General features: G+C 46.0%; 2 protein-coding genes across 7 annotated transcripts in view; both read left to right on the top strand.

Annotated features, from left to right (window-relative positions):
• Positions 1-563, top strand: part of ak3 (adenylate kinase 3) — a 465,380-nt gene extending 464,817 nt beyond the window's left edge. The window contains exon 6 of the transcript XR_013791930.1: positions 471-563. The gene's annotated coding sequence lies outside the window, so the exon portion shown is untranslated. The remainder of the gene's footprint in view (positions 1-470) is intronic.
• LOC306939786 (RIMS-binding protein 2-like) overlaps positions 1-22,889 on the top strand; it is a 58,697-nt gene extending 35,808 nt beyond the window's left edge. For 5 of the 6 annotated variants that reach the window (XM_079524479.1, XM_079524480.1, XM_079524481.1 and 2 more), the window contains 9 exons: positions 1,327-2,427; positions 5,841-6,005; positions 7,800-7,952; positions 9,342-9,447; positions 16,151-16,320; positions 17,729-17,897; positions 19,597-19,697; positions 20,622-20,693; positions 20,983-22,889. In XM_079524479.1, the coding sequence (XP_079380605.1) occupies positions 1,327-2,427; positions 5,841-6,005; positions 7,800-7,952; positions 9,342-9,447; positions 16,151-16,320; positions 17,729-17,897; positions 19,597-19,697; positions 20,622-20,693; positions 20,983-21,198 (2,253 nt within the window). In that variant the 3' untranslated portion in view covers positions 21,199-22,889. The remainder of the gene's footprint in view (positions 1-1,326; positions 2,428-5,840; positions 6,006-7,799; positions 7,953-9,341; positions 9,448-16,150; positions 16,321-17,728; positions 17,898-19,596; positions 19,698-20,621; positions 20,694-20,982) is intronic. The other variant, XM_079524482.1, reaches the window with a different exon arrangement.
• Positions 22,890-24,167: the final 1,278 nt, after the last annotated feature.

Below are 24,167 nucleotides of genomic sequence, written 5' to 3' on the forward strand. Positions count from 1 at the left end.
CATCACAACACGGACACTGGCTCTAGTAATATAGAAAGACAGGAGACGTGTCTGTCTGTCTGTCTGTCTGTCTGTCTGTCTGTCTGTCTGTCTGCCTGCCTGCCTGCCTGCCTGCCTGTCTGTCTGTCTGTCTGTCTGCCTGCCTGCCTGCCTGCCTGCCTGCCTGCCTGCCTGCCTGCCTGCCTGCCTGTCTGCCTGCCTGCCTGCCTGTCTGTCTGTCTGTCTGTCTGTAAAACATGTCAGTGAATTGTTTTGTATCAGTCTGTTGAAAAATGGCAGAGGAAGCACCATGAATGTAGTAGTGTGGCTCAGTATATTCCGCTGTCGTGAACAACATGGCCTGGGCATCATGTGTGCCTTCAACGTGGCATAATTGTGCACTGCACTGCCCCCTACTGACAACCCAACTTCAGTGCATGTTTCACACTAGTCCCATTTGTCTCCCCCTCTCTCCCTCTTCGTTTCCCCAGGCTTCGTACACACATAAAGAACAACTGTGCTGTGCTCTGCCTGTGTTTCATGGCCGCCCCAATGCTTTTCCAATGGAAGTCACGTGGTTTGACCAAACACTTGTGTTTGATTGCCCCCCCTCCCCCCATCACACACAACTGTTTGGTCAAACCACCAGACTTCCATTGGAAAAGCATTGAGGCGGCCATGAAACACGGACAGCACAGAGCATGTTCGTCTGATATGTGTGTACGAAGCCCCAAACACCGGCTCATAGGACCCATTTGTGGGTCGCGGTACACATTTATTTTATGGCTCCCTTTATTTATTTATTTAGTTTCCTATACATTTTGTTTTGAATTATTATTATTATTATTTCAAAACTGCCTCGAGTGAGCGAGCGGAAGTTGAGAGCGGTCCTCAAATTTGAGGTCAGGGTTGCTTGACGCACGTTTTGCGCACATGACGTCACTGAACGTCCTGGACGTCCACCTCCATGAACGGCCGTGCTGCATTTCCACTTTTGGCCAGTAGGTAGTGGCAGCTTCAACGTTGTCCAAGCCCTTTCTGGGGGGGCTTGGTGTGTCTAGTGTGCACATGACATCAGGGGCTCCATTTTCGTCACCGCTAAACCCCTTATCCCTAAACTTCTTTGTTTATTTCTGAAGGTGTCCCCCACCAACCATGCAGTGATTGTTCTAAGTGCTGTCTGTCTGTGTGTGTGTGTGTGTGTGTGTGTGTGTGTGTGTGTGTGTGTGTGTGTGTGTGTGTGTGTGTGTGTGTGTGTGTGTGTGTGTGTGTGTGTGTGTGTGTGTGTGTGTGTGTGTGTGTGTGTGTGTGTGTGTGTGTGTGTGTGTGTGTGTGTTGTCCGTCCAGATAGCGGAGGTGATGTACCCCATGGCGGATTACGTGACGGTGGAGCTGACGAGGATCCAGTGCCTGGAGGCCAGGGAGGTCATCGTCAGGACTCTGTCAGCGCAGGGAGAGTCGCAGGACTCCCCGACGGCCGCCATCCCAAACAACCTCCTGGTGCCTCTCCCGGTACCCCAGCAGCCCCTGCACCCGCACAACACAGGCCTGCCGCCGCCGCCACAGCCTCACCCTCACGCCCCCCCGCAGCCCCTCCTCGCCTTGCCCCACCCTCACGCACCACCCCAGCCCACAGGCCTGCCGCCTCACCCCCACGCCCCCCCGCAGCCCCTCCTCGCCCTGCCCCACCCTCAGGCGCCGCCTCACCCCCACGCCCCCCCGCAGCCCCTCCTCGCCCTGCCCCACCCTCAGGCGCCGCCTCACCCCCACGCCCCCCCGCAGCCCCTCCTCGCCCTGACTCACCCTCAGGCGCCGCCTCACCCCCACGCCCCCCCGCAGCCCCTCCTCGCCCTGACCCACCCTCAGGCGCCGCCGCCCCGCGGGCAGCCGCTTCCGCTCCACCCTCCTCCTCCGCCGCACGCTCTGCAGCCGCCGCCGCACGCTCTGCAGCCACCGCCGCAGGCTCAGCCGCAGCCCAGGCTCCCTCACCCGGGAGCGGGGGGACCCATGCCCCACCCCCAGCACCCCCAGCACCTCCAGCACCACCACCACCCGCCCCACCAGGGTCCCACCAGGCCCCAGCACCGGCTACCCCTCCTGCCGCACCCGCACCCCCACCACCACCCCGTACCTCAGAGACCAATAAGTGCCAGAGACCTGAATGCCAAAGAGCAGGCCCACCACCACCCCGCGCTGCCCGGACCGCCCGGATGGGCCCCGGATCCCGCCCGCTCCCCGTCGTCGTCGGGGCCTCCTCCTCCCCCCGCCGCCCCCGCCGCCCCCATGCAAGGCCACACCCTGGAAGCGCCGCCCTCGGCCTGCAACGCCCGCTCCCCCTCGCCCCAGAGGATCCTGCCCCAGCCCAGAGGGACGCTGATTCCGGACACGGTGGCCAAAGCCATCGCTCGAGAGGCGGCGCAAAGGGTGGCGGCGGAGGGCGGCAGCAAGGTGAGAACATTTCAGATATTCAAAAGTCAAATGTTTGTGCTTTTATGTCTCGGCCTGGTTTCCGGCCCAGGATCCAAAACTTACAAAAATACACAAATTACCCACTAAGGCTGTCACGATTCTCGATACATATCGAAATTGACGTTCGGTGTTCGGTATAGGCCGAATCGAAATCATCAGCCGACTTGCGATATTTCATTGCATGCGCTCCGGAACGTTTCTCACAGGACGAGTTTCAGCCAGTCGGACCTCATGTACCACCGGTAGAGTTCACATTTTCTGCCCGAACCCGACCCTACCCGACCCCCTAATTAATTAGTCGGGCCGGGCCGGGTCGAGCCTCGGGCTCCCTGATTTTCTGTGATATTTTAATTTTACGAATTCTATTATAATTAAAATGAAAATTCAGTTTTTTGCAATATGTATTCATTATGAAGAGGGCTGCGCTGGTTAACAACTTGAGGGCTCGGGCCTATTTAATCCATTAATAAAATGTGCCCATCGTTTATAGCGCCCGGACCACTTTTACCGGTGGACCGGAAGTTGTTGTGAATGTCTGTGTAGCAGCTAACAATAGCCACACCACTCTAGAGACAACAACGGGAGGTAAGAATAAATCTATCGCGACTAGCGACTGGACCGCGGAGCGCCGTCTAACACAGGATCTTTTTTCATAATTAAACCAAACAATCTCCTGGTGCCTCTCCCGGTACCCCAGCAGCAGCAGCAGCAGCCCCTGCACCCGCACAACACAGGCCTGCCGCCACAGCCTCACCCTCACGCCCCCCCCCGCAGCCCCTCCTCGCCCTGCCTCACCCTCACGCCCCACCCCAGCCCACAGGCCTGCCGCCGCCGCCTCACCCCCACCCCCCCCCGCAGCCCCTCCTCGCCCTGCCCCACCCTCAGATGACGTGTCACTGTTGTGCAACACCGAGGATTGGGCAACAAGCGCTCCTAGGCTGTGGAGCGATGCGACCGGTTTTGATATCATTAATCTCCGTCGTTTTTATCAATCTCCGTCTCGGGCAACTGACGTGCACTTGAACTTGACGGTGATCTCCGTCTGGGGCCCTTAAACTGTTAATCTTGGCGATTCACTCACTATGTGACTAACCTCGCCTCACCAGGCTTTCCACCCCGGAGGAAATTAAGCCTGGTCTCTGTTCCAAAAGTGCCGTGTGAACCGGTCTGGAGCGGATGATATCGCTACGTCATGTTGTAGTCATTGTTTTGTGGTCACAGGATGATATCGCTACGTCATGTTGTAGTCATTGTTTTGTGGTCATCAGGATGATATTGTTACGTCATGTTGTAGTCATTGTTTTGTAGTCATCAGGCAGGAACAATCAAACGGAACTTCCTTTTCCCGCAAACCGGAAGAATAACAATAAAAGCTAAGAAAAATCGGTTCGAGGGAAAAGGAAGTTCCGGAAGATTGATGACTACAAAACAATACTACAACATGACGTAGCGATATCATCCGCTCCCGACCGGTGCATACACCCGAAATGGAATGGTGCCCAGGCTCATCATCATTTTTCGACCACGGTCGAGATCATGGATTTCACAACACCATGCCAGACTTTCCGGTCCTTCATTGCCATCCCCAGTTCCTGCTCACTGATGCATGTGTCCCTAGCGATGACATCAGCGATGACATCAGCGATGACATCAGACCTCTGGTCTGCTTTGAGGCAGGACTCCAGAGAAGAAGGGAAGATATAACGTCATTGTCAGCTCTGTAGCAGTGGCCGGCAAACTGTGTTCTTCTGGAACGGACTAGTGAAGAAACACGGGGAAGTTTGCCGTATATTAGATTAGTCGATGGGTGGCTCTTCCAAGACAAGATTTTGCGCTCTCATTAGAAGGCGGGTGTAAGTGCCATCCAACCGCCCAGGCCCAGGCTACTATGTGACTCTCTGGAGGTGGAGGAGTGGAGAGGAGGGCGGAGCGCAGCGCGTTGCACTGGCTGTTTGATGCTGCAGCTCTGGTGGTGGTGGTTGTTGTTGCTGCCTGCTACTTGCTAACTTGTTGCTATCGCTGGCTGTGCTCTGGTTTGCACACCAACATGAGCTGCTCAGCATCAACTATTACTCTATTAGCTATATATAACTTCAGTTAACTTGCCATATGCAAACATGTTTTATAAGATCATTGCACGATAGCTCGTTTTGGTTAGCTCGATAGCTCGTTTTGGTTTCCTGTTGCGGTTGAATAATAACCTAATGTCATCCTGACCTAATCAATCAACGTTGCCACGGTAAACGCTCCCTATAACGTAAACGTTAATGTGTTCACTGCATACACATAAGATTCATTCATTCATTCAAGTTTTATTTATTCTCCAAATTACACTGTGTAATTAAACTCATTTTCAGTGTCGTCGAGTATTACAATATCATGTAAAAAAACATCACAATACATCAGAAGATCAGGAGAAGGAAAAGTGTGTGTGTGTGTGTGTGTGTGTGTGCGTGTGCGTGTGCGCGCGTGCGTGCGCGCGTGCGTGCGTGCGCGCGCGTGTGTGTCCGTGTGTGCGTCCGTGTGTGCGTGCGTGTATGTTTGTGCGTTCACGCGTACGTACACACACAAACACACACACACACACACGTGCGCACGTGTGTACTGTACCCATGTATGGATGCAACTTTGCATGCAAATGCATGCATATATGGGTGTATGTATGGGTGTACTGTGCATATATACATGATGATGCATTTTTGTGTCACGTCTATATCTGTGTGTGTGTGTGTGTGTGTGTGTGTGTGTGTGTGTGTGTGTGTGTGTGTGTGTGTGTGTGTGTGTGTGTGTGTGTGTGTGTGTGTGTGTGTGTGTGTGTGTGTGTGTGTGTGTGTGTGTGTGTGTGTGTGTTAGGCTGCACAACAGTGACACTTGTTGGTGAAAAATATGCTATTTCCGTGCTCAGACCCAGGGACACACATCTGGGAGGGGGGGGGGGGGTCCCTGGAACAACATATTTTCAGATGGGGGGTCGGCGGGCAATCATTTTTGGGGACCTTGACATGAAATAGCTTGAGAACGACTGACATAGAAAGATGAGGGTTTTTCAGAAAACTGGCGCGTGGTGTTTCTGTCTGTGTTTCCAGGGTTTAACTCTTCGTGCGTGGTGTTTCTGTCTGTGTTTCCAGGGTTTAACTCTTCGTGCGCGTGGTGTTTCTGTCTGTGTTTCCAGGGTTTAACTCTTCGTGCGCGTGGTGTTTCTGTCTGTGTTTCCAGGGTTTAACTCTTCGTGCGCGTGGTGTTTCGGTCTGTGTTTCCAGGGTTTAACTCTTCGTGTGCGTGGTGTTTCTGTCTGTGTTTCCAGGGTTTAACTCTTCGTGCGCGTGGTGTTTCTGTCTGTGTTTCCAGGGTTTAACTCTTCGTGTGCATGGTGTTTCTGTCTGTGTTCCCAGGGGGGCAGGGGGCCGAGGCAGGCCGGCTACGGAGAGCAGCACGGCCAATCGTTCCACCAACACCACTCGGACGAGGAAGAGGAGGACGACGACGGGTACGCTCGTAACCGCAGAAGAGTGGCCTCGGTCGACGAGTTCCTCAGAGGCTCTGAGCTGGGCCGGCCGGTAAGACCAACACCGATAACAACCAGTGGTGGAAAAAGTACTCAATTGTTTTACTTAAGTAAAAGTACCAATTTAGAAGTAGGCTACTTCGTTACAAGTAAAAGTACGTAATTGAAAATGTACTTGAGTAAAAGTACAAAAGTATCGGCATCAAAATGTACTTAAAGTACTAAAAGTAAAAGTACTATTGCAGAATGTCCCATTTCACAAGTTCAAAATGTGTACAAAATCTAAAATGTATAGGGTTGAAGTGGGTTGAAGTGGTTTTCTAATAAAAATTTTAATCTCCAAAGTAAGTAAAGTTTTCAAATAATTGTAGTGGAGTAAAAGTACAAATTTTGGCTCTGAGACGTAATGGAGTAGAAGTAAAAGTACTGGAAATTGGATATACTCAAGTAAAGTACAAATACCTCAAAATTGTACTTAAGTACAGTACTTAAGTAAAAGCACTTAGTTACTTTCCACCACTGATAAAAACACCCACTGAATCATTCCCTACCTCCCCCGACTCACTGTCCTGTCCCCCCCCCCCCCCCCCCCCCCAGGTCTGTCTGTCTTTGTGTGCAGTGGTCCTTTTTTTAGGGAATTGGCTAAAATAATAATGGGCTAAAAACTACAGGGATGTCACCGATCACATTTTTTTTTGCTCCCTGTCCGATTCCCGATCATTTGATTTTGAGTACAGACTTTTCCCCCGATCCGATATTTATAACACTTTATGCCATGTCACAATCGTACAATATCCAAAAATCACAGAAGATATCCAGTCGTAAATATCATGATATGGATATAATATTGATACTAGGGATCACGTTTTTTTGCTCCCGATCTGATTCCGATCATTAGAAAATGACGTGATCGGGCCCAGATTTCCGATCACGTGATCGGATCGGGACTAGCTAAAACTAGTAGCACTAGTAGGGAGCTGAGCCCTGTCCAAATCGGTAAACTTGCGTGACTTATAGGATCTATGCAAATACAGCATAACCTTTTCTGTCTGTATGCGTGTGTGTGTGCGCGCACGCACGCGTGTGTGTGTCCGTGTGTGCGTGCGTGTATGTTTGTGCGTTCACGCGTACGTACACACACAAACACACACACACACACACACACACGTGCGCACGTGTGTACTGTACCCATGTATGGATGCAACTTTGCATGCAAATGCATGCATATATGGGTGTATGTATGGGTGTACTGTGCATATATACATGATGATGCATTTTTGTGTCACGTCTATATCTGTGTGTGTGTGTGTGTGTGTGTGTGTGTGTGTGTGTGTGTGTGTGTGTGTGTGTGTGTGTGTGTGTGTGTGTGTGTGTGTGTGTGTGTGTGTGTGTGTGTGTGTGTGTGTGTGTGTGTGTGTGTGTGTGTGTGTGTGTGTTTATCTGTGTGTGTGTGTGTGTGTGTGTGTGTGTGTGTGTGCGCGTGCGTGTATTTATCTGTCTGTCTTGTGCATGCATTTTCTATCTCCCATCTGTGCGTGTGCACGTGCATGTATACATGGACACATGCATTATGGTGTATGTGTATGAATGCCTGCATACGTGCGCATACGTGCGGCATGCCATGCATGCATGCACGACGACGACGACGACGACGTGTGCCGACGCGTGTCTTTTAATGTGTGCGTGTGGTGCGCGTGTATGTGTCGCGTGTATGTACGCATGTGACGATGATGGTGGTGGTGGTGTGGCGGCCTCTGGGTGGGGGGGGCCTACGACGACGTGACCACAACATGCATGCGTGTGTGTGTTGTTGCTGAAACCATGCGGCCGTGTGTCGTCACCGCAGCCTCACTATAGCCACAGTGAGGGGGAGTGTCACAGTGAAAGTAGCCGCGGCGGCTCGGACCTCTCCGACATCATGGAGGAGGACGAGGAGGAGCTGTACTCGGAGATGCAGCTGGAGGAGGGACGGCGACGCAGTTCGCACAACGCCCTTAAGGTACGGACGGGGCTGGCAGGCGGGGCACTCTGATATCAGTGGTGGAAACAGTACTCCATTGTTTAGACTATTATTTTGAGACCGTTCCGATACCGATATGGCATTTTTATGGCCGATAAGGCCTATTCCGATTATGCTACCGATTTAGTCGTGCATCCCTACTTAACACATTTTGGGCGGGAACCCCTTTTGGTGTTAGCATTATGTTATGCGTTAGCTATTGAAAAATAGCAGATCTGCTATTTTTTTTAAATACGACTGACATATAAACATAGCTTTTTCAGAAAACTGTCAGGATGTAGAAGACATTTTTAGAATCTGATCTCATGTCAAAATGGGTTAAAACACCTAAAGGGGTTCCCGTCCTGAACGGGGTTAACCAGCAAATGTACGGCTCGGCTCTGACTATTTTTGTGCAATGAATGGAGGGTACGTTGCAGGCTCAGACTGTCCTATATCCAGTGGCGTGCACAGACATTTAGAGGGGCAGGTGCTCATGTGAAAAAGGGCACCTTGTGGAACCGACCGGTTGCCTTTAATAGTGTGAGATTTATAGGTTTTGGGGCATAAATAATATATTAGAAGCTTTTTTATCAAGAATTGATCAATGTCACCATGGTCCACATACTGTACAGTGTACACTGTACAAAAAAAAAACGTTGTTTTTTTCCGTTTTTTTTCTCCAAAAGAGCACATTGCTGTCTAGAGGGAAAAGGTTCAGGGGGTGCTCTAGCACCCCCTCGTGTCTATCTGTGCACGCCACTGCCTATATCTCTATATAACTATATATCTCTGTAAAGCACCTTGGGTTACATTCTCTGTATGAAAGAAAAATAATCCAAATAAAGTGTATTTTTCTTGTTGTTCTTCTTGTATGTCATTGCATTTGCCTATTCCTGGAATGTTAAAAAAGATATTCTTGTGTGTTTGTGTGTGCACGTGTGCGTGTGTGTGTGTGTGTGTGTGCGTGTGTGTGTGTGTGTGTGTGTGTGTGTGTGTGTGTGCGTGCGCGTGTGTGCGTGTGTGTGTGTGTGTGCGCGCGTGTGTGCGTGTGCGCGTGTGCGTACGGGTTGGTATGTTTGTGTGTGGGTGTGTTTATGTGTGTGTGTAGGTGTGTGTGCCTGCATGAGTGTATAGCTGTGTGAGTGCATATGCACATGTATGTTTATGGGCTCGTCATGTGTTTGTGTGTGCGTACATTTAGTGGTGCGTTGTGTGCGTGCGTGCGTGCGTGTGTATGCGTGTGTATGCGTGTGTATGCGTGCGTATGCGTGCGTGCGTGCATGTGTGGTTGCGTGTGTGTGCACATGCAACTCATGTATGTATGTGCTTGTGCGAGTATGAGTGCATGCACATGCCTCTGTATCTGTGTGCGTGTGTGTGTTTCAGACCAACGCTACCGCCGGTGGTCGAATAGATCGAGAGACGGGGAGAAGAATCCAACATGGCGGCCCCATGAAGCCCCAGAGACGACCTCTCATGGTCCCTTCCATTGGTCAGTATATGAGACGACCTCTCATGGTCCCTTCCATTGGTCAGTATATGAGACGACCTCTCATGGTCCCTTCCATTGGTCAGTATATGAGACGACCTCTCATGGTCCCTTCCATTGGTCAGTATATGAGACGACCTCTCATGGTCCCTTCCATTGGTCAGTATATGAGACGACCTCTCATGGTCCCTTCCATTGGTCAGTATGAGACGACCTCTCATGGTCCCTTCCATTGGTCAGTATATGAGACGACCTCTCATGGTCCCTTCCGTTGGTCAGTATATGAGACGACCTCTCATGGTCCCTTCCATTGGTCAGTATATGAGACGACCTCTCACGGTCCCTTCCATTGGTCAGTATGAGACGACCTCTCATGGTCCCGTCCATTGGTCAGTATATGAGACGACCTCTCATGGTCCCTTCCATTGGTCAGTATATGAGACGACCTCTCATGGTCCCTTCCATTGGTCAGTATATGAGACGACCTCTCATGGTCCCTTCCATTGGTCAGTATATGAGACGACCTCTCACGGTCCCTTCCATTGGTCAGTATATGAGACGACCTCTCATGGTCCCTTCCATTGGTCAGTATGAGACGACCTCTCATGGTCCCTTCCATTGGTCAGTATATGAGACGACCGCTCATGGTCCCTTCCATTGGTCAGTATATGAGACGACCTCTCATGGTCCCTTCCATTGGTCAGTATATGAGACGACCTCTCATGGTCCCTTCCATTGGTCAGTATTATGGTCGTGAGCGCCGAGAGAAAGAACGGTCTGCTTCTGGTTTTAAAAAAAAGCTGTTCATGTGTTTCCTTGCTTTGATGTTCTCCATGCTCTACAGTGGTTCCCTTATGGGTCTGTAACTCAGAGGGCAGTATTATGCGTGTCTTAAGTACCAGGTCTTATGACTTAACTTAAGACCTGGAGGTGTAGTCAATGCTGTTTGGCCACTCAGAATAGCCAAATGGCATTGATCACGCCTCCAGGTCTTAAGTTAAGTAATAAGACCTGGTACTTAAGACACGCATAATACTGCCCAGAGAGTGTACAAATGGAACCAAATGGTGGCAACTAAATGAACTGCAGATTTAGTCAACTAAAATCTTATGACATTTAGTCGACTAAAACTAGACTAACACTACAACATTCCAGGTGACTAACATATGACTAAAACTAAATGAAGTTTCATTCCAAAGACTAAAACTAAAATGTAAATTTGCTGCCAAAAACAACAATGATTGCAATAATAATGTGTGGTTGTCACAAAATCCTGTACTACGCATTCGTTTGGGAACCACTTGCTCTAGCGGTCTATGTTGCTCTGTTAAAAACTGTCATTATAAGTTTCCCCGATGTTGTAAAATCGTCCATGTGTGTCTTTGAACCGTGTTCATGCCCTTTCACATTCCCTGAACATGAACAGATCTCGCGCAAACTTGTATACTTCAACAGGCTGGCCCCTAGTCTCTCTCCGCTAGTCTACTAGGCGGCCGCTATAGACTGGAACTCACCCATGCTTTTTATGGCATATGCAGCTCCCGGCATGATTCGCCGGGAGAAACTAGGCACAGCTGCTGGACATGAGACTAATTAATTAGAGCGACAGAGAGAGGAGTGTGTGTGTGTGTGTGTGTGTGTGTGTGTGTGTGTGTGTGTGTGTGTGTGTGTGTGTGTGTGTGTGTGTGTGTGTGTGTGTGTGTGTGTGTGTGTGTGTGTGTGTGTGTGTGTGTGTGTGTGTGTGTGTGTGTGTGTGTGTGTGTGTGTGTGTGTGTGTGTGTGTGTGTCGACATGTGTGCGTGTCTGCGTCAATTTAACAAAGGTGCAGACGATCAGAAATCAGCAGAGAGTGAGCGACGTTTGCGCTACTCTATGCCGAATTGAAGTGGACTCGGCCCCAGACTTTTCTTTTCTCCCTGGAAATAAAAAAACGTCTGGGTTTTCGAGGCTAGGCTGGCCGCAGACCATCATACACAGACACTCACACTGATTGAAATCATTTTGGTGTAGTTGTTTTCAGTTTTATATATGCTCCCATGTTAACTAGCCACTATACCAAAGCATGGCAGGGACATTTTTGCTGCAATACAAAGGCTTAATTCAGTTGGCGTTCCTGGGTAGCGAATGGACCAGCTTTTCGCATTGTAATCCCCGAACCGAACCCCCCTACCCAGGGGTCATCTCCATGTTGGCTTGTGGGTGGACATTTTTTGTCAACATTCCATTTTTGCCACAGACATACAAAATGAGTGGACGATAATATTACCAGAAAGACAATAAATAGAGATGTCCATAACAGGTCTGTAACTCTTGAGAGTGTTCAAATGGAACCAAATGGACCCTTTTCGGGTCCATTTGGATCCATTTGAACACTCGTTAAGGGGGGTCCTTGCAAATATAGAACATTTGAGAACCACTAGTACTAGTTGGACTCCTAATGTGCCTATAGTAGTCGTGAATTATTGTCATACATATAATTAGCCCTTCACTAAATCCCACCCCAAAAAGCGATTGTCCAATGCCAATCCCAATAGTTTAGCAACGGTTGCTATGCAGGTCAAGCTTTCTTCGCTGCTAACGTGCCTATTGGACAAGGATGTGTTGGGGAGGGACTTAGTGAAGGGCTAATTGTGAAGAAAACCTTGGAGACTTGACATTCAATCAAGTGGGTCTCATGATCAAAAATAAGAACATATACAGTATAATGGTGTGTAAATAAAAACAAAGTCTAAAAAAAGAAAATTGCCACAGGACACATTTTTGTCCGTGTACGATCGGACATGTTGGTGACCCCCACCCCCCCACCCCCCCCTACCCCCTCTGTGATTGGTTTATTTTCCTGTATAGAGATAACCACTGAGAGTAACAACAGTGAGGGAGGGAACCCCTCCCCCCCCATCACCGAGGAGCTTTACTATGGCAGAGTAGGTGCAGGACAAAGGACCAGGGCCTCGTCCCGCAGGCACGCAGGCGGCTGCGCAGGCGCCCCCTGCAGGTCACCCTATGGTACGTGCTGCTGCTAGCTGCTAGCTGCTGCCTGCCTGCGGCCCCCCCTACCCCCCCCCCCCCCTCTCTTTGCCCCCTCCCCCCTTCGTTCACCAACCAACAGCACTACAGTAGCCCAAAAAAAAAAGCCTCCCGAAATGAAAAGAAACCTGGTAGTCAGGGGATATTAATACAATCTGGGAATACATTTCTTACTAAGAATTTTCTTCACCAATGTGTTTGTAAAGGTGTCTACTAACATATCCCACATTGGTTTATATTCACATTGGTTTATATTCAACCACCCTAGGGGAATTTTTGACAGCGGCTGAAAGTTGGGGTACCATACAACCATTATAAGGCAAACTAGGGGGTTTTCATCATTCTGAATCCATTCCAAGCATTAGTTTTGCACGAAAAACACCATAGCTGTCATCACAAATGTGATGAAGTCAGCACATTTGGGCATATTTGAGCAAGTGGCTATGGCCAAACTAGGGGTCAAACTAGGGGGTTTTCATGATTCCATTAGTTTTACACGAAAAACACTCCTTGGGCTTAAAAAGGCAATAGTCGCCATCACAAATGTGATGAAGTCAGCACATAGACAAGTGTGTTTTTCGTGCAAAACTAATGCTTGGAATGGATTCAGAATGATGAAAACCCCCTAGTTTGACACGTCACATGCTATTTAAAGCATAATGAAATTTAGAACATTTTGCCATATATTGGCTGTTGATGGTACCCTAACTTTCAGCAGCTGTCAAAAATTCCCCTAGGGTGGTTGAATATAAACCAATGTGGGATATGTTAGTAGACACCTTTACAAACACATTGGTGAAGAAAATTCTTGGTAAGAAATGTATTCCCAGGTTTGACATTATACTGATAATATTCCCTGACTATGGTGCTTGTTGAGTAGATGTGGAGGACACTCGTCCTCAGTGAGTATAATATATATAGCCTGCAACTATCGATTATTTTCTTTGCCGATTATCGATTTACTTTTTTCGATTAATCAAATAATCGAGAAGCATGATGTTGGAGGGAGGGGCAGCGGGGGGGGGGGGGGTCATTTATATATTTGTATTTTTAATTATGTCAACGTCTGACTTATTCCTGTAGACTATAATGTCAAGGAATTGACACTAAATTTGCTTTTAAATAAATAGTCTGATGATGCACCACGTTTGTTGAACTTGGAGGAGGAGGAGAAAAAAATTAAACGTTTAAATATTTTTTCAAAATTGATTACTTTATTAAAGATGGATGAGTTCAGCAAACTGTTGAACCCCCTAGTGCTATTATGTCGTTCCCCGGTTAGTTGCACAGCATGACTCACTGCACTGACACAGTGGCATCACTGACGAGATGGCCACCCCACTGTTGTGGATTGATTGATTGATTGATCGATTGATCGATCGATCGATCGATCGATCAGAATGCTTCCTCCTGCACTGAACTCCAGATGCCTGCTTAAACCCCTTCCCTTTTGTGATATACAGTAGTTTATATTATATACATTATATATACAATTCCGCCATCTCTGTGGCCATCTCTGTCCTATAGGGGCCGACCATGCATGAAGGGAGACGGAAGTTTAAAGTTATTAAATTACTGTATGCACTGTAGTGATACTGCGTACTGTAACCGGTTAACCTTTTTATGTGGTGTACAGTTGGAGGCCATCGATATTGTCCTTTTCTTTTTGCTGAGGTTTGCGTGATCTGCGCAAAAGGACAGTTAACCCATTTTGGGCGGGAACCCCTTTTGGTGTTTTAAACATGTTATAATTTAGCTATTGAAAAATAGCAGATCTGCTATTTTTGAAAAATCGTGAAAATATTTATTTCAGAAAACTGGAGGATTTAGAAAGATTTTTTTAAATTTTGAGGTCAGGCCTAAATGGGTCAAATGATAAGGGACAATATCGATGGCCTCCAACTGTATGTATCTTGCTGTATTTAACCCATTTAAAGACCTGAGGCCGATTCTACAAATGCCTTCTAAAATCCATGTTTCTTAAAATCCTGTCAGTCGTTCTCAAACATTTTCATGTCAAGGACCCCCAGAAATATAGGACATTTATTTCCCCCCCCAGAAGCAAAGATTTGAGTTAAAAAGTTTACTCTGAAAGATTTGTGCCACATTTTCACGATTTAAAAAAAATAGCAGACCTACAAGCTCGTAGGTTGTAGATCTGCTATTTTTCAATAGCTAAAGCATAACATAATGCTAACACCAAAAGGGGTTCCCGCCCAAAATGGATTAAGTCCCACAGCTAGCCATTCAATTTCACTCTGGAAATACTGTTTAGCCCTAGAAGAAAAAGAAAAAAACAAAGTAGAAGCACACTACATACAAACCACACTGTATTGTGATAGACTTTCAATTAAGCCCTAATTATCTGAAAGTAATTATGCAGCTCCTTGCAAGCTAAACAAAACGATAACATTGTCTCCCTGAGTAACAGTAGAAAAAAGGTTACAGCTTAAGCAACTCACTTGCTTTCCCCAAAACGATTTCCTATTCGATATCAGACATGCAGCAATGTTACACTTCCAAAACGATACTTTAATACTTCGCCATAGTGTCCACAGTAGCTTCATAATGGTCTTACTGTACATGTTTGTCTGTTACTTGTGTGTCATCACCTGTCATATTATCCACGTTTCACGTCAATATAATTCCATATTTTGCCCTTCGTTTGTCTGCAGCACAACACTATCCTGGTGGAGCACTTTCTTATGAATGTACTGTAAATTGAAATACAAAAGCATTACAAACGACTATGTGTGCCGTGCGCTAGGGCTTTAAGCAACTAGTCGACTATTCAACTAGTCGACACTACTACTAATCCACTACTTGACCTTGCTGGTACTACTTGACTAGTTTTGCTCCCCGTTTTTGTAGGCCTCAAGATCAGAATTCTAGATTATAGTCACCAATGTACACATTCTTTGAGTGGTGCAACTGCAAACCACTCCAACAACCAGCTTTGTCTGTATGTTTGTGTACCTGTGTACGTACGTGTTCGTGCACAGGTGAGCATGGTTACCATGGTCACTGACATTACGTCAGACCACAGCTGATCAGGCTATATAAGACCTTGCTCAGTTCACACGGGTGTGATTTTTAAATGTACAAATATATTATTTTTCTTTTAGTTTTGTTTTGTTTTAGTTTTTTTTACATAATAGGTAGTTAAACCACTAGTCGACTGTAAACTAGGCAACTAGAAACCACTAGTCGACTGTAAACTAGGCAACTAGTCATCTAGTAAAAAATCACTAGAAGTGAAAGCCCTACCGTGCGCGCAAGGCAGTGTTTGTATTGGTTGGTTGAATGTGTGTGCACTGAATGATGGAACGGACAAGACTGACCATGAGATGAGAACGTTTGCATGCTGATAAGAGACGGTTTGTTGGATGATGTTAATAAATTAACATGTCATATGATGCTGCATGGGGTCGGTGTATCTTGTAAAACACAAAGATATTCCCGTTTGTCACGGAAGCATGTTTTATTAACATGCCTCACAAATGCACATGACACGATCCTATGTGAAATACATGCCACAGTTGCTTTGGTCAAGAAAACACACCATTCCTTGTAGGGAAGAGCTCTGGAATCTACTCCGCTAATTTTATGCACCTATAGTCAATGGTTTGATGGCATTTTTGGTACCTTTTAAATGTTTTGTTTCCGATGTTAATTAAAGATGGATACAGGGATCGGGATCGCCGCTCCCCTCCATACTATGACGAGTCGGAGACCGAGGAGTCCTTTCGAATCTTCGTGGCGCTCTTTGACTACGACCCTCTCTCCATGTCCCCCAACCCGGACGCGGCTGACGAGGAGCTGCCCTTCAAAGAGGGACAAATTATTCGGGTGTGTTTTTTGAAGAAGAGACATCCAAGCCTTCTCTTATTTATTTGTTTAAATTCACGACCATGGTTTGACTGAATTGGTGCCGTGTGTGTTTGAGGCCTCCAATGGATCCAATGTAGTTGTTATTTAGTCACGAGCTGTTGTTAACAGTTTTGCTGCATAACACGCTTTCCACGCTATTTAATCCATGTTTCTCCCCTGCGTAATACGCTAAACCTGCTATTTTGTGTGTGTTTAATTCGCTGTTTTTGAGTGGTGTAAACCACTCCTACGACTGGCTTTGTTAGTTTACGTGTCTGTCTGTCTGTGCCAAAAAAATGAGCATGGTTGCTACGGTCACCCAGTTCACACGGGTGTGATTTCATTACGTCAGACATTACGTCAGACCACAGCTGATCAGTCTATATAAGACCTTACACCACTCAGTTCACACAGGTGTGATTTTTTAATAATTAAAAATAAATAGCGGATTTGTCGCGGACCTGGTGTCGCGTTATGATGACGACATCGTGCTCTGGGCTGCAAGGGCTTCTGGGAAAATGAGTTCAATGCAAGTGAACGGTAGTTTCAACTGGACTCCAGCAGCTCTCACTGCCTGTTGTTCCGGATCGCGACGGTGGAAGATTTTTCGGTTCGACAACAAGCCATGGAACCATTTTCAGGGGGATTTTCATGGATCAAAAAGGTGCAAATACTTTGGCGTTATGCTCCAAAGGTAATTAAACAATCTCAGCAGCCTCGGTATATGTCACCTTTTAATCTAAAGCCATCAAGGTGTTAATACTTTGCTAATCATTTAATTTAATCAGAAATATTATATTATTATAGACATGGCGGCGGTGGCTCAGGGGTAGAGTGGCCGGATGGGAACCGCAAGGCTCCCAGTTCGAACCCTGTGGGCTCCCCCAGAGTTAGTGTCGAAGTGTCCTTGAGCAAGACTCTGAACCCCTAATTGCTCCCGATCAGCAGGTTGGTGCCTTGCATGGTTTCCTCCGACATCGGTGTGTGTGTGTGTGTGTGTGTGTGTGTGTGTGTGTGTGTGTGTGTGTGTGTGTGTGTGTGTGTGTGTGTGTGTGTGTGTGTGTGTGTGTGTGTGTGTGTGTGTGTGTGTGTGTGTGTGTGTGTGTGTGCACGTGAATGGGTGAATGTAATCCAAAATCTATGTAAAGCGCCTTGGATAAAGGTGCTATATACATGCACCATTTACCATTCATATATGCCTATTCAAATATTTCGGAATAAATTAGATGAAAAGTAGTAACAGCTTGTGACTAAACAACGACTACATTGGATCCATTGGACCACAGGTTAGCTTCTTCTTCCATTTCCATTTTGAGGTCAGGTTTCCAGTCGACGGGGACGATAACTGTGACCTTTAACCTTTACTCCTGTGTGTCCCGCCGTGCAGGTGTACGGCGATAAGGACACGGACGGCTTCTACAGAGGAGAGGTTCGGGGCAGGATGGGGCTGATCCCGTGCAACATGGTGTCAGAGATCAGGGCCGAGGACGAAGAGACCATGGAGCAGCTCATGAAGCAGGGCTTCCTGCCGCTGAACACACCCGTGGACAGAATAGGTAACGCACACTTTAATTCGGTGTTACCCGAACGCGCGGTCGTCGTGCGTGACCGCACGTAAATGTCGTGTTTTTATAGCCAGGCGCGCAGGGCCGGATCTACCATATGGGCACTTTGGGCACATGCCCAGGGGCCCTTGGCCACCAGGTGCCCCTCAAAAAAAAAATATATATATATATATATATATATATATATATATATATTTTTTAGCTCCACAGAAAATGTCCCTGCTAATCCGAATGAAATAAATGGTGTCTAAAAAGATTAGTGTTTTATTGTTGGTGAGAAGGGCAGCTAAAAAGTGCAATTGTGTGTAAAGCAGCAACAATGCGCTAGATTGGCTGTCACTCTGGGGGGGGTAGGCGACCGGAAATAGGCTAATATAACGGCATAAAACTGCCCCAAAACGGCTCCAAAACCGCAAAAATGTTGCGCGCGCATGAAGGGGGGGGGGCCCTTCGAGCTTCAGTGCCCAGGGGCCCTCAGAGGTGTTAATCCGGCCCTGCAGGCGCGCAACGTGGCTATACTGTCGATGTTGAGATTATAGTGAGGACCAGAGCCATTGAGTTACGACAACTCCGTTCACATCATGGGGCTCCGTTCAGACCAATGGCCGCTCTTCTACATATACTGTAGACTTCTATTGGCAAAGTGCTAGGCGAAGAGTGACAAGTCCTGGACCGGAAGTTGGCAGAATGCACTGGACCCAGGCAACAGCCCAGCTTTAATGATCTTAAATCCCTTTATTTTAGATCGTTTTTTTTTTAACACTCCGAACGCCCAGGACGAAGTTCTTTGTCCTTTCTATTAGTAACGCCCGTCGCCCAGGACGAAGTATTGTCCAAAAGACGAAGTTTATTGATACGAGAACAGATCGCATGGCTGTATAGTCCAGGCGCGCCTCCTGGGCTCTCCTCGGTGACGCGCAAGAGTGAGACATCATCGAAAAACTCCCTCTGTTTAGCTGATGAAAACGAAAATCTTAAAACGTTCATAAATCGCGATCTAAATCATCCCGTCTTTTTCTGAAAAAAGATCCTGTGTTAGACGGCGCTCCGCGGTCCAGTCGCTAGTCTCGATAGATTTATTCTTGTCTCCCGTTGTCGATCGACTCTAAAGTGCTGTGGCTATTGTTAGCTGCTACACAACATCATGAACTTCCGGCCAGTCCGTCCGGAAAAGGCGTCCGTGTTTATAAATCGACTGGGCGCATGAATGTAATGGATTAAATAGTTCCGGGCAATTACAGTGTTAATAGTATGTCTCGCATTCAGTTGCAATAAAAACATTTTTTATTTTTATTTTTATTTATTTAAAAAAAAGCCACCTAAAGACCAAATGTATCTGTTGTGTCTGGAGCTGAAAAGGTTACAAACACCTGGTTTAATGCACCCAGTGGCACGCTCGCGCACATAAGACAACTTTGTCTTTCGCCTTATTTTATTTTATTTCTTTTATAGAGGGACAGACAGGCTGACAGGAAATGGGGGAGAGAGATGGGGGGGGGGGTGACATGGCCGGTAGTCCGAGACGGCAGTAAAGGCCGTCTCGGACTACCGGCCAAGGTGCCTGGACCACTGAGCCACGGCCCAGGCTGACTTTGTTTTTTAAATACTTTCCATTCTCATAATAACAGGTATTGTGAGTATACAGCAGCTGCTGCGGGTTGTTAACGTGGCCTTCCATTGTGCCTTCCAGAGCAGAACAGGCGAGGCCTCCGTCGGGACCAGGCCTCTCGGAGGATGGTCGCCCTGTACGACTACGACCCGAGGGAAAGCTCCCCAAATGTTGATGTCGAGGTACCTTGTACTGTCATTACAGTAGACAATACACTCACACACAAACACACGCACGCACGCAACAAATATTTAAAAGGACTAAGATAATAAGAATAAAAACAATGAATACATTCAGATCAGTACGGTCACCTATGCACACTTTGCACAGCTAAAAGGTCTTTAGTCCCCTTTTAAAGGCGCCCGAGGCCCGGTCTGCCGTAATGCGGAGCGTATAGTCCTTTTTGCCTTTGAGTAACATACAGTTATGGTCCCTGAACTCTCATAGGTTACGTTCATTTTCAACACGCTGAATCAAAGTCAAAGTCGTACGATTAGTCACAGACGTTACCGCAGTGAAATTTGTTCTCCGCATTTGACCCATCTCTTGTATTGGAACGGTGAGCCGCAGCGTGCGCCGCGCTCGGGAATCATTAGTTGATTTGACCCCCAATCCAACCCATTGATGCTGAGTGCCAAGCAGGGAGGCATTGGGTCCCATTTTTACAGTCTTTGGTATGACCCGGCCGGGGATCGAACCCCGACCTCCCAGTCTCAGGGCGGACACTCTAACCACAAGGCCACTGTCTGGTCGACAGGAAAGAGAATACTCTCTTCATATCAAGCTGGAATGTGCTGCCTGGTACACTACCACACTCCTTTGTCTCAAATGTGAGTTTGATGAATATACGAAGATAACGTCCAATATGATCTAACAATCAACACTCATACCAAAGTTGGCTGCTCCTCCATTTGACCTTAAGGGAAGGATAAGTCCTTATTAAGTATGTCCCTGTCGGTTAATTTATATTGACCTCAGTTGGTTTGGTTGGCCCAATCCGTTCCGACTAGAGTTTGTGCTAGTTCAGGGATAGGTCTTACCTCACAGACAGAACATACTGTACAGTGTACACTCTCTCCCTCTGTTTCTGTCTCTGTTTCCTATAGGCTGAATTGACATTCTGTGCTGGGGACATCATAGCTGTCTGTGGGGATATCGACGAAGATGGCTTCTATTATGTGAGTGCCACATCACAGTTTAGCATCATAATCCATTTTGGGCCGGAACCCCTTTTGGTGTTTTAAACATTATGTTATACCTTAGCTTTTGAAAAATAGCAGATCTACAAGCTCATAGCTATGAGCTTGTAGGTCTGCTATTTTTGAAAAATCGTGAAAATATTTTAGAAGAATTTTTTTAAATTTCGACGTCAGGCCTGAATGGGTTAATTCTCCTCCCCGCCTACGCTCCTCACCACCCCCCCCGTCTTGTGTTTTCTCTCTCCCACTTCTTCTCACCTCACTTCAGGGTGAGATGAACGGCCACCGCGGCCTCGTCCCTTCCAACTTCCTGGAAGAAGTGCCTGACGACGTGGAGGTGTACCTGACGGACACCCCGGCCCACTATCCTCAGCAGGACGAGCCGCCGCCGCCCCCGGCGAGCCGCCCGCCGCCCCCCGCCACCGACTCCGCCGCCATCTCGGAGGGCAAACGGGTACAGCACCGTCGCCGCCCTCAGCGCTAGGCCCCCTCCTCCTCCTCCTCCTCTGTCCATCCATCCTCCTTCGTCCTCTCTTGATTTATACGTCTCTCTCGCTTCCTCCACTTTTTGCCGTCTATGTGCTGTTCAGTGTGCCGTGTTTTGTCCATGTGGTGAACCAGTGGTGACTCTCTATACAAACTAACCGCCTCCCCGCCTCCCCTTTTGGAAACCCCCCTGTCTGTCTGTCTAACACCTTTCAGAGAAAGGACGAAGCAAAGCCCTATATGGACACAGAGAACTGTGGCCCCTTTTCCACCGGTTAGTTCCCAATGGGAACCGGTTCAGTTCTTTTTGGTTCTTAGTCCCTGAGCCAGGGCTCCTAAATTGGAACGTTAATTATGAATTGAGTGGGCAGAACCATACCTATATTAGATTATACACCATGAAACTTCCCCAATTGAGTACTTACACGAAGACAATGATTTATTGTATTACAAATTTTACATTTACATTTACAAATGAGGCATTATGTAGGAAAATATGCAAAATAATCGAAAATATGAAAAAGCTACTACTGTGGAAGGGTTATCATGTATTAATTTACTTGTATTGATCCTATAAACAATGTAATATAGGTCTAGTTTTTCCCACCAATGTTGGAGCTCTGGCTCATGGACTAAGAACCTAAAAGAACTGAACCGGTTCCCATTGGGAACCAACCGGTGGAAAGGGGGTCTATATGTGTTATTATGCATGTGGTATTGCCAATGAGGGGGAGGGGGGAGGGGGGGAGGAGGGAGAGATTAGACGAAAAGGCTAAAGTCATTCCTTAAAGGAGCATTCAGTGATTTGGGTGATTTGGAAAACCACCCAGTCCGCCCCGGTAACAAAATGTGCACATGCACGCTCTACAGTGGGGATGTGCAACAGGCCAACAGCATGTGCACCAAGGCCCGCCCCCACTCGATCATGATTGGAGGAAGGCCCCTCTCATCCTTATTGGATGAAGGTTTTGCCACCCACCACCAAAACTGAAACTAGGGTTTTTTGACCCCAGGGGCTCACTGGGGACAGGGAGGAACTCCTTATATGGTCAGCACACTCTATAGTAGGGAGGATTATCCAGAAAAAAAGAAAAAATAAGTGATATTTGAATTAAGTCAAATCACTGAATATACCTTTAAGCCTAATTTATACTCCATTGTACGATGATGTCACGCGACGCATCGCGTGGTCAGCTTGAAATGTGTTTTGATTTTTCAACCAAGCCATGTCATCGTGCGACAGTATATATAAATTAGGCTTTACACACAAATAATTTGGTGATCTCTTTGCACTTGACACACAAAAATCTTAATTATGGGGTACTGTGTAATGAAAATACTGTAAGTGATTTTTGAACACATGTACCACATCGTTTCTCCACCACGACACTGAAAAGAAAAGATTTGAATAAGAAAAATAATCTCAAGTTTTGATGAGAGAGAGAGAGAGAAAAAAAAACATGCCTTTTTTTCAAAACTAAACTTGATACATTTTATAATGACTTTCTTGGGCCCGACTGCTGTATTTACTTAAAGAGGCTTTGTTTCTTTTTGTATACTGCGCGCACACATCAAAAGATCTATTTTTCAGGCCTGTTGAAAGTTGGTTAATAATAATACATAATGCCATGTTTGATCTGAGAGAGAGAGAAAAAGGAGCCGCTACACTGAGACATCCATACTGTATTGTTATAATGGAACAATAAAAAGACAAAAATTGGATAAAAAAACAAATCCCTTTGCGCTCTGTGTCCATGTGTTGATGTTGTTATTTTCATTTGTCATAGTGCTGTTGGGTTTTTACTGACGATGAAGATATGCTGCCACGTCTGGTTTATTTTTTCCCTTACCTGCTTTTGGGCAAATCAAAGTGGCGCTGTTGGGCAGAAACCTTGTGTCCTTCCCATAAATTAATGTAGGCCTACTATTTTATAAATTAATGTAGACCTACTATTTTATAAATTAATGTAGACCTATTTTATAAATTAATGTAGACCTACTATTTTATAAATTAATGTAGGCCTACTATTTTATAAATTAATGTAGGCCTACTATTTTACAAATTAATGTAGGCCTACTATTTCATAAATTAATGTAGGCCTACTATTTTATAAATTAATGTAGGCCTACTATTTTATAAATTAATGTAGGCCTACTATTTTATAAATTAATGTAGGCCTACCATTTTATAAATGAATAGGCGTACCATTTTATAAATTAATAGGCCTACCATTTTATAAATTAATGTAGGCCTACTATTTTATAAATTAATGTAGGCCTACTATTTTATAAATTAATGTAGGCCTACTATTTTATAAATTAATGTAGGCCTACTATTTTATAAATGAATAGGCCTATTTTATAAATTAATGTAGGCCTACTATTTTATAAATGAATAGGTCTACTATTTTATAAATGAATGTAGTCCTATTTTATAAATGAATAGGCCTACTATTTTATAAATGAATAGGCCTACTATTTTATAAATTAACGTAGGCCTACTATTTTACAAATGAATAGGCCTACTATTTTATAAATGAATAGGCCTACTATTTTATAAATGAATAGGCCTACTATTTGATAAATTAATAGGCCTACTATTCTATAAATTAATAGGCCTATTTTATAAATTAATGTAGGCCTACTATTTTATAAATTAATGTAGGCCTACTATTTTATAAATTAATGTAGGCCTACTATTTTATAAATTAATGTAGGCCTACCATTTTATAAATTAATAGGCCTACCATTTTATAAATTAATAGGCCTACCATTTTATAAATTAATGTAGGCCTACTATTTTATAAATTAATGTAGGCCTACTATTTTATAAATTAATGTAGGCCTACTATTTTATAAATTAATGTAGGCCTACTATTTTATAAATGAATAGGCCTATTTTATAAATTAATGTAGGCCTACTATTTTATAAATTAATAGGCCTACTATTTTATAAATGAATGTAGT

This window comes from Electrona antarctica (genome assembly GCF_951216825.1).
Source record: "Electrona antarctica genome assembly, chromosome: 16".
In the NCBI taxonomy this organism is placed as follows: domain Eukaryota; kingdom Metazoa; phylum Chordata; class Actinopteri; order Myctophiformes; family Myctophidae; genus Electrona; species Electrona antarctica.